An 11,223-nucleotide genomic window follows, 5' to 3' on the forward strand; every position below is an offset into this window, starting at 1 on the left:
AGAGTTGCCCCTAAACTACTCCACCCTTCCTATCACCATCTCTCCTTTGTGAATCCACCTCTTTACCACAGCCTGTCCTGTTTGATACCCCACCCCGGGGTCCTGCAGGCTGCAGCAGGGCCGATCAAAGGTGCCCTCACACAAAGCTTCAGCCTGGGTGTCACCTTTAAAACCCCTGTTTGCTCTCACCCGTTGACATTGACAGTAAACTGACAAACCAGCCTGTAAAACAAGGCCCCAACAACCTGGAAAGGGTGTTGAAACATAGCATAACACTGTGGTTTCAAGGGTGGGGGCTTGTGATTTTGTGAGGTGAACTTCCTTTTTGAATGTCACTGAGGATTAGAAACTTGCGCCGAGTTTTCAGTAAAGATATTTAAACTCTTGTGCATGCTTCTGCTTTCGGTGTATTCACCATTAGTTGAGCATGTTTTCATTTCCCCCCCGCTGAGAATGCAGAATAGGCAGAAAAGATATTTTAGCGTAGGATGTTGTCTTTAGCTTCCTTTATTTCAAACATGCACGCCTCGCTGTTATTGGTCCGTGTTAGTGGCTGATACATCCTGTTGTTGTTCTTATTCGGCTGGTTTCATCAGCGGGAACTGTGACTCATATTTCAAAAGCACTGAAACTTGCTCAGACTTTTGTTGTGGTATTCATCACACGAGTGGCAGCACATCCTTCATGCTCGCTGCTTTGGTTTTAAAAATGTGTTTAAAATATGATCCTCTGCATACAGTTGCTGCAGTAAATATGTTACTGACTCTGAAATCTGGCTTCACTTTCACATTGAATGTCCACATTGGTTTTGGTTAATAGTTACCTGCAGGGATCCCTCTCATTCACTCCTTTGTTACTGAAGCGTAATACCTGTAAATCTGCCTGGGCTAATAATTACACACAGTGTGGGTGTTGCTGAAATACTTCTGGTCCACACCTTTTCAGATGAAATGCTTCATAAAACTGGGCTCAACATTAAGTGTCGGTGTCCTGATCAGAGTGTACCAGGACTTGACTTTAATCTAAAGTAGTCAGTCCTGTCTTAAAGGAAATGTTTGACATTTTGGGTTTGATGAAAAGATTCATACCAGTCTCATGTCTGTAAGGTAAATATAAAGCCACCATCAGCAGCTGGTTAGCAAGAAGATTTGTAAAGCGTGGGAAAGTGACCAAATCTGCCTTAAAGCCACATTGTGTAACGTGTACACTACGGTTTTTGTTTGGAGTATCAACAAGACATAACATGAGAACTAGTGGGGTTGTGTTATCAGTGGAGAGAACCAGGCTAGCTGGTTCCCCTTGTTTCCAGTCTTCATATTAAAGTTTTATGCAAATAGAAAATATGCATAAAAGCAAGTGGATGGAAACGCACCAACTGCAATCCCTAAAGCCACCCTAGCATGGCTAAATCACACATCAAGCACAGCAGAATGTTAAATTCCCCCATAAACACCTAGAACCATCACATCTCCAGCTCTTGTTTCAGTCTCAGTGGGTCTGTGCAGGGCGGAGGGTGACGAGGTTAACAGGACAGTCGAGTGAATGTTAACAAAACTGGGTGAATGTTTTCTTTCTTTCTTTTCCCTCCACCACTTCTTCACCCACACACACTCACACACACACACACACACTCACACACACACTGAGCAGGGCCTCTCAGAGTAAAGTAGCGTGACCAGCAGCAGCTGTTGGATTAACAGCTGCCTCTGTTTGTCTGCTGAGACCCCGACACACTCTGATCTCATTCAACCTCTCTGCAGCCTCCTCCAGTATTGTCTGGTATTTCAGTTCCATCCAACTCAGCTGGGGTCGACCTGATTGCTTATCAATTAATTGTTTTAGTAATGTTTTTCAGGAAAAATGATATGTGATATATGATAATAAATTAAATATATTTGATATCGTAAATATCTTTATCTTTTTGGTCATTCAAATTAAGCTATTTGAACTCTTTTGGAAAGACTGATGGCGTTTGTCACTTATTATAATACATTATATTATATTATATTGTGTTATATTATATTATGTTATATTATATTATATTATATCTATATTCTTTATTATTATTTAACATTTTATAGATGTTGCCTGGTCGATTTTAGAAATACCTACAATTTAGCCATGAGAGTAAGTTTTATAATATAATATAATTTTATATATAATAATATAATAATACAATACAATACAATACAACATAACATAACATGATATAATATAACATAACATGATATAATATAACATAATATAATATAATATAACACAATATAATATAACATAATATAATATAATATAATGTAATGTAATATAATATAATATAACACAATATAATATAATATAATATAAAATAATATAATATAATATAATATAATATAATATAACACAATATAATATAATATAATATAATATAACACAATATAATGTAATGTAATGTAATGTAATGTAATATAATATAACACAATATAATATAACATAATATAATATAATGTAATGTAATATAATATAATATAACACAATATAATATAATATAATATAAAATAATATCATATAATATAATATAATATAATATGATATAATATAATATAATATAATATAACACAATATAATATAATATAATATAATATAACACAATATAATGTAATGTAATGTAATGTAATATAATATAACACAATATAATATAACATAATATAATATAATGTAATGTAATATAATATAATATAACACAATATAATATAATATAATATAAAATAATATCATATAATATAATATAATATAATATGATATAATATAATATAATATAATATAATATAATATAATATAATATAATATAATATGATATAATATAATATAACATAGTATAATATAACACAATATAATATAATATCATATAATATAACATAATATAATGTAATATAATACTCGCGCGCCATCTGGTGGTTCAAACAACGGCAGCCGAGAGCGGTCAGCTGACCAACGCGGAAGTGCTCAGCAGAACCATCAGTACACACAGTGAGTTACATTGATGACAACATGGTTCGATGTTTCCTGATCCACACGGTCTGCCCGCTCTCTGCTCTCGGTACCGGGGAGGCTCGGATGCTGTACTCCCGGCTGTTTGGACCGGATGAAGGGATGCTGTCCGACAAAGGGCTCACCCCGGAGGAGAGAAGAGTTCTGCAGAAGGAGAAGATAGCTGTGGTGGCAAGGTGGCTTGTTTTTGTTTGTTTTTTACAGAGCCAGGGTTAAATCACTTCTTCATGTTGCTTCTGAGACTACAAAGATCTTTTATTGAAGTTATGGTATCTGGTATTGAGCTGTGAGTAAATGATCACCAGCCTCAGGGTTGGTCCCCGGTGTGTCGGTTTAACTGCTGGGTGAATGAACTGCTGATATTCCCGAGCATTGATGCAGATGTGTGCACTAGAAATACTGACTGCATTGAAATGAAATGTCTAATAAGATTAAGATTTGAATGAGTTGACTCTTCCAAACACTGCAAATGTCTATAAATAATTCAGAAAATGTCTTTTTACGAATCCTTATTAATCTGATGTCCAGTCTATTTGAGAAGAGTTTATACTGTCACACAGTGTGTAAGGAGACATACAGTCTGCAGTATGGGTTTAATGCAATGTGGAGTCAGATCAACAGGTGATAGCCTACAACATTTTACCATCCATCATGTCGCGTCTACACTTTTAATCTCACCAATCACAGTTTTATTATACACGCAACAGCACACTCTTTCTTGCAAATTAGACAACTGTCAAATCTCATTCTGCAATAGGAACAGAAATTGGATAAACTTTAATCAGTAGAGGGTCCACACTATACAAATCCTTTTCACATGTCACAACTTTGCGGGATTTTGAATAAATGGGACAGAGAGATTAGAAGATGTGATAGAATTGTGGTATTATATATTGAAACAGTCAGTATATGTTTAATACCATGTTGAAGTAGAGTTGTGGCAAAGCATTATATGACCAGATTAACTTGTGATGCAGCGTCTGTCTACCATTGATCACGTTTCATATTAAAGTTGACAGACTTTTCTCTTTTATTTATGTTCTATACATGTCAGTAAAGTCTTTCAACCACATTAGATATTGTAACTCATTTGGCAAATAGGAGCAGAAGTTGGATGCCCAGCTGAACACAACTTATTCAAATCCACAGAGTTGTGACATGTGCAGCAAACATGTTGACTGAATCTTGTAGACCGTTGGGATGAGTGAGCGAAACGTCTAGATTTTAGTATTAAACACGATCGTCAGTAAATACAGATAGTGTAGCATGAATGAATGTGCACTCTGCCACAGCTGACAAAGTTCTCCACACTGCTTGGAGCGTAAACTCAGACTGATTCTGTTATAGGCTGGATGAATTACACACATTAAAAACAACTATGACACAAGGCCGATAACATGAGGATTTTGGACGTTTTATTGACGTTATCAGTGTTATGTCACATACATTGCCGTTCCCTATAGTCCTCACTTTATACTCTTACAGATTTGAGAACCTACTGGTTCCTGAGGAATACATAAATATTCATTATAGAGACGTTTTTGTGAAGGTTTTGTTTTTTACGAGCATTGAGCTCATCATTGCAACCAGTCTCACTCAGGATAATATCACAGGTTAATCCAAACTCGAGCGCACTCCGTTAATGTGGTTTTACAACAGTGCGAGCGTGTGGTTGCCTTTAGAAACAATCACATTTTGGTGTGTTTAAATTATTTAAAATAGTTAGTGTTTCTAAGATGTATTGTAAAGCCATTGTATGATTACAATATACGATATCCAAAGAAGTCTTTCTTCGATGTAACGTTATACTCGGGAAGGACTCAGAACCGAAACAGAGGTAGCGATCAGCAGCTGTTAATGTCACCATGACAGCGAATAATAGTTCCTTAGTGAGGATCAGACACCAACATTATTGTTCCAGTAAAGAGTTTCTATTGCAGTGTTTTAAAAGTCACCAACAAATGAATGTCATAGAAGTAGTCAGAATCTTTATTTCGTGGTTCGGCAATAAGGGGTCCTAAAAAGCTACGCCTACACACATCTGCCTCAGTATCACCAGTTAATTCAACTCCACTTAAACTGACACACCGTCCCCCCCTCCCCCACCACATTTATTCCCTTTAAGTTTATTGCATTGCTCTCCAGTCGTGTTGTGTTGTGATGCACCAAGAGACTGCTTCGCCTATTGGTAATCAATAACAAGGAAGAATAATCTCAACAAACATGAATCTTTGTCCCTGAATGAAGTCATTGCAGAGACTGTTTGTTTCCCAGTGAGATGTGATAATCCTCCACAGACCTCAAGTCTCTACGGGGGTCTCAAACTGAGGCCCCCGGGGGCTTTTTTCGGCCCTCCATCCCGTTTACCTCCGGCCCTGCAACATGATGTCGAAAAAAACAATATAAGATCTTTTTTTTTAAATGAGTTTTTCTAGTTGTTTCTTCTCAATTTGAACTTTCCCTTCATATTTAATTAGAATAAAAACACAATTCTGTCTGAATATTCTTTATTTCTTTGGTGCAAAATAATGGCAGATGTTAAACGTTTCCACAAATCTGTGCAAACGTTTGATAAAATGAGGACATAAACGTGTAAACGGCTGTTTGCAGTATGATGTTAACAGTGGAAATAGTCTTTATAGTAGCTGAATGTTGAAGTGGCCCTCCTGTGAGATGACACTGGCAGCTGTGGCACCCAGTTTGAGAGGATTTGTCTTAAGGAATCACCTCCTGAGTCAGGTTTTTAGTTTTAGGTTTGATGATAATTAAATATCTTCTCATCAGTTGATTAAAATAAGTTCACTATGAATTACAGTCGGGGAAAAGCAGCCAACCAGATGTCTTCTCTCCTTCCTACCTCCCAAAAATGTGATTAAGATTTAAAATATTCTCTTTCTCCTTCTGCTCTGGGGGAGCCCATTCAAGAACCCCTGTTGGTCCCCGGACCCCAGTTTAGAAAACCACTGTAGTAGGACAACAGTTCCCAACCTGGGGGTCGGGACCCCCACAAGGGGTCACCAAAGCTTCACAGGGGGTCGCAAGGTCTTGTTGATTCTAAGAATGTAAGAAAAATAAACCTCAGCATACCTCAAACACTGAATTTGTCAAAAAAAAAGAAGCTTATTAAGTATGTATAATAGATAAAAACTATTAAAATATACATATAAAACTAATCTGTGATGCAGTATTCACATTAAATAATCCGCCCTTTAGTCTGCTTGTGTTTAATTAAGACCACATTCTCCATTACTCGTGTGTCGTCCCTGTAATCCTTCCCGATCTGGCTCCATATAAACAGTGTATTGTCACATTGAAGAACAGCGCCCTCTCCCCTGTTTCCTGCTGTAATGCATCCTCTCTGCAGACACCTCCGCCTGCTGATTTCCTGATGGCACACAATGTAAAAGTCATTATAGAGGCCAGCGGAGGCCGTCAATCTCCTCCGCGCTCGTCTCATTTGTTTCCAGTAAATAAGGTTTTCGTCGGCGGCGTTTTGTGTAGCTTTCTCTTGTCACTCGTGACAACCTGTAACCACTGATTACTTCTGTCGGGAGAAAATGCTGTTATCATTTTCCGGCATGGAGGAGAAATAGGCCCTCCAGTCATTCTGTAAAAGGCCGCAGTTAGACTGATGTGTCAGAATAAATGTGGTGAGTGTTTATTAATGTTAATATGGAGGCATGTAGCACTGTTCAAGATCAGAAGTACAGCAGGAAACTGGGCAGGAGAGATTTTCCCCAGTTCTAAAAGCTGGACATGTGGCTGTTTGACTTCTCAAATATAGTATTTTTTTGATTTCCTTCATTTCATGTCACTGTAACTTCTATACTTTAAAGGTTTTCCTTCTTTCTGTTGACCAGCCAAAATATATAAAGGAAATATTGAGCAAAATATAACATTATCAGACATCACTTTATGCTTTTTTTTTATTTAAGAGTTGAGTTTGTCTTTATTTTTTACACTAAATACACAATGAAACCCACAAAACACCACAAAAACTAATAAAACAAAAGGATAGATGAACAAATAGTTAGAATTAGCACCATAATCTTAGTTAGGATTAAGATGATGGTGTTGATATGGAATAAAAAGCGTAGTGTCCAGGTGATAACCTCCGATCCTCTGTGACTCAGGCAGGTCCGAAGCGCCGTCGCTCTGTCCCGGGAGGCTTCAGGTCGGCCGCTGGTGGAGACGGTGCCCGGCGAGGAGGCGCTGGCCCTGCAGGAGGCCGACGGCGGGGTGGTGCGCCTGAGAGCCGGAGACCCCTTCTCTGAGGAGATGAGCGCTCTGTGGCTGGGGGTCCAGAGTTTGGGCTTCACGCTGGTTTGTGAGCCCCACGAGAACCTCCTGCTGGCCGAGGGGACCCTGCGCAACCTGACCCGACACTGCCTGGAGCACCTGCACATGCTGGGGCAGGGCAGCGAGGCGAGTACCAACCCCGGACATGTTTTTATTTTTAGGTTTAGATTTGGCACCAAAGGAGCACAGAGCGAATATACTCAATTAAAATCGTAATGACTGAGATAACGATGTATTTTCCAACCTGGGCTCAATCTTTTAAGAGATAAAAAACATCCAGATTATTTTAAACTGGAAGCGGTGCGTCAACATCAGGGGTGAGAGTTGGAAAAAAGTCCCAAAATGTCGGGCAAAGGAAAAATATTCCATCTAGTCCTGCTTGTGAAGCTTCAGAAAAAAAGATCAAACACTCCAATTTCTGGGTGGCTAAAGGTTGAGGTCAGTCTACTGTCGTCTAACCCTTTTATAATCGGCCTGTACTTGTTGGAGTTCTGTCTGCGTTCGATTTACTGTTGGCCACTTTATGAAAGCGGGGATTAGAGGAGGAAAAAGATTTTATAATTGGAGAGTTTAGCCGTCACTGGGAGACAATGTTTGCTTTGGTCTTAAAGGATAAATCTGGTGATATTCAACAAATCCCATAAAAAGACAGAAACCAACAGTGAATGTGCTGTCTGTGTAGTAATAATCCTCTGTGCCATAGGGCTGCTTTTCTTACTAACTGTTAAAAAAAACCATGAGCCACGCTGTTGCAACCTGGGTAACATGTTGCTTCGTTACCGTGACACACACACACACACACACACACACACACACACTGTAGTTTATTTTGACTTTAGCAGAGCGTCTTCACACCTTTTTTAAAGGCCGTCATCTGACTGAAATCAAGTCAGTGCAACAGTTTACCTCCACAGAACTGGTGCAGTGTGGAGCTTTGATAGGCAAAAGCTCAACAGCAACAACTCATTATAGGTTATGGAAACAGGAATAAAAGAAAAGGCAACAGTAATGAAACCACACTGCAGCCGTACAGATTTCACTACCATCTGTAACAAGCGTGCACGGGGTCGTCACTAACAACACTGTCCCCTCCAGGTCCTGCTGAGGAGCAACCGTATCGACGCTCTGCTCAGCCGCCTGCTTCCTCACGGGCAGCTCCTCTTCCTCAACCACCGCTTCGGCCAGAGTCTGGAGAAGGAGGTAGCGGCATACATGGCCAAGTGACCCGGAGCGGCCACGGTACACGATCAACTCACCACGCTTCCAGTTTGAGCTCAGTGAGCGCTAGCTGTTACCGCTAGCTTTGAAACAAACAAGGCTGACTGTTGTTTACCTTCAGGTGACATTTCTGCGGCGGGAGAAGAGGAACGGACTAGTGGCAGCTGCTGTTTCAGATTGCATGAGGTGGTAAACACACAGAGTGGTAAATATCTCCCTCAGCCACTCGCAGCTCACTGTTTACTGTGTGGGAGGCTTCAGTTCAAATCCTGTTTGTCAAATTGAAGAGTGGAAAGAAAAATGTGGCAGATTAGGGAGTGCAGCTGAAGAGGCCAGTGAAAAGCTACTCATCAACATCAAAGACGGCTATTTATCTGATTCACCGTACTTGAAATGTCGCAGTGTGACCTTGAGGAATCAGGCTTGACCTTGTTTTTGAGAATTCGGGGAGTACGAATGAATCTCAAAGTGCTTTATTGCCTCAGCGTGGCCTCTAATGCACCTTTTGTTCCTGAGGAGTAGGAGGACGTCAGGATGGGGCTTTTTAATGTTTTGGTGCAGTACAAAGTATGATTCATCTCATCGTAAACAAAACAGCAGAAATTGAGCATAGAAAGATCAAAGTCAGACCGGTTTAATGTCATTTTGAGCCAGAAATGTCACAATTCTTGAGACGTCGAGGACAATGAAAAAAAAGGCTGGAAGTGACATGAAATATTGTAGAACCACAATGAAAGACGTGCAGAACACAGAGCACATCAGGAAATGATGACTAAAAAACAACAACCAAAACGAAAACATCCAGACACAACATTTAACAAATGTATTCCTGTATGCTGTGAACATCTGTTGTACTTCCGACTGCGGCCGCCCCCATGAAGCCCAGACTCTCCGGCTCCTCCTCCCGGCCTCACAAAAGCCTTTTAAACCCCAGTTTTTGTGCTGGAAACCAAAATCCCAAACCCAGAGCTGTGATTTTTAGGTCTGGAGGGGGGGATATATATATTTGTCTGTATGCCAACATCAGTTACTTTGATCTTCTCCTTTCTTTTTTTCCTGTATTAAAAAATAAAACTCAGTTCTAGCATTACCCAGGGCGTATTCTTTGAAACTTGTGTACTCTGCATTCAAGGACACACGGTGCGTTTTCCAAAAACGAGGCACCGGGGATAGCACATTAAAAATGATAAAACACACAAGAGGAGGATTTAGAGGTTGTGTACGTCTCACAGGGAATAAAAAAACAGGAACTCGACATCAGCTGGATGAAAACACCTGCAAACTAACACAGCTGAACCAGTCGGTTCCACTGTACGGCCAGCAGAGGGCGATGTTGTTTCTGTGAGTTTCTGTGTGCGGTGAAGGGCATAGTGGAGGAAACCAACTTACTGATTGGAAGTTTTTCAAGTACATTTAAAAAAACATCCCTCTGATACAACTTTATAAAAAGATAAACCTGGATTTATTAAACACTGTGCTGTATGTGGACGCTGGGTTGAAGCAGGTGCCTTAGTTCAAATGTTTATATATATATATATATATATATATATATGTTTATGTGAAGGCAACATACAAATAATGGAATTATTTAGAGTCATTGTGTCTTTTTTTAAACAGTTGCAACAACAAATATGAAAAGAAGTAACAATAAATAATACAATATCAAATAAGTTTAAATAAATAAATAAATATACATATATACATACATACATACATACATACATACATACATACAGGTATGAAAGTCCACAATAGAAAAGGAGAACTAAGTAACATTGGAGTGTATCTTGATGATACTCAATTCACTTAAAGACTTTCATTTTGTGTTGATTCCGGCGGCCCCTGTGGACAAAAGTGGTACTGCTCTCACCGTCCTTTCATTGACATCAAGGGGAATTCGACAAGGTCGCAGACATTAAGAATACCTACGTAGAAATAGCCAATGATCTCGCTGATGGTCCTGTTGTTTATGTAGGTCATATAGAGGCATCAGTATTAAATCGAGACAGAACAGAACCGAAAGATTCACATTAACAGACATACAGCTGTAATGTACAACTTCCCCCATATTTTCACTTATTTGTCCTGTTGTAGTCTTAAGAAAGTTATTTTTTCCCCCTTAAAGATGTCATAAATAATGTCAATTCAGCCTTCAGTTGAAGAAATTCCTGGTTTCAGCTCATTTTTAATGATGGCCTTTCTGCCAGCAGCACTTAGAATCCAGAATAAGTATCTGACTCCAGAGGTAACATTTCCTGAAGGCAGGTCACCCCAATAAAGGGTCTCAAACTTAAATAGGATATCTACCCGGAGTAAAGCAACATTTCATGATCAGCCTGCCAGAAAGAATCTAATTATGTGCAAGAGAAGAATATTTGAAAATAAATTGATGAAGGGAAATCTTAATGTCACAGCATACAACAAATTGGGGAAGACCTCTTTTCTGTGTCAGCATCATCAACCCTGCCCACAAAGCCACGCAGCTCCACAAAGAAATAGTTTTAGCAGTTTGGACTGCACAAATCACTGACCTCAACCTCATCCAACCCCCTTTGGGATGGACTGAAAGACCGACTGCCAGGTCTTACCGACCATTAGGGACCGAGCTTATGAATAACCCAGAGCCCTGCGAGCCAGTTCAGGATACTATACTTGCACGGCTTACTTCTCTCACTGCGA

The 11,223-nt window shown here is 39.4% G+C and overlaps 1 protein-coding gene across 2 annotated transcripts; it reads left to right on the top strand.

Moving 5' to 3' along the window:
- Positions 1-2,969: 2,969 nt before the first annotated feature.
- On the top strand, positions 2,970-9,634 carry ap5s1 (adaptor related protein complex 5 subunit sigma 1). Of its 2 annotated transcripts, XM_051381959.1 has the most exons (4): positions 2,970-3,203; positions 7,161-7,452; positions 8,422-8,565; positions 8,666-9,634. In XM_051381959.1, exons 1-3 carry the CDS (start codon positions 3,028-3,030, stop codon positions 8,548-8,550), a joined length of 597 nt encoding a protein of 198 aa, XP_051237919.1. In that variant the 5' UTR covers positions 2,970-3,027; the 3' UTR covers positions 8,551-8,565; positions 8,666-9,634. The 2 variants fall into 2 exon arrangements, with proteins under 2 accessions (XP_051237919.1, XP_051237909.1); XM_051381949.1 differs by having other exon boundaries at positions 8,422-9,634.
- Positions 9,635-11,223: the final 1,589 nt, after the last annotated feature.

Source organism: Dicentrarchus labrax, unplaced genomic scaffold, assembly GCF_905237075.1.
Source record: "Dicentrarchus labrax unplaced genomic scaffold, dlabrax2021, whole genome shotgun sequence".
NCBI lineage: Eukaryota > Metazoa > Chordata > Actinopteri > Moronidae > Dicentrarchus > Dicentrarchus labrax.

What these genes read in the sequence shown, in the direction of transcription:
- ap5s1 (XM_051381949.1), top strand. Translation starts at nt 3,028, where the DNA reads ATGGTTCGATGTTTCCTGATCCACACGGTCTGCCCGCTCTCTGCTCTC. An exon ending in AAGATAGCTGTGGTGGCAAG is followed by an intron (nt 3,204 to 7,160) that starts GTGGCTTGTTTT and finishes TCTGTGACTCAG; the next exon opens with GCAGGTCCGAAGCGCCGTCG. An exon ending in TGCTGGGGCAGGGCAGCGAG is followed by an intron (nt 7,453 to 8,421) that starts GCGAGTACCAAC and finishes TGTCCCCTCCAG; the next exon opens with GTCCTGCTGAGGAGCAACCG.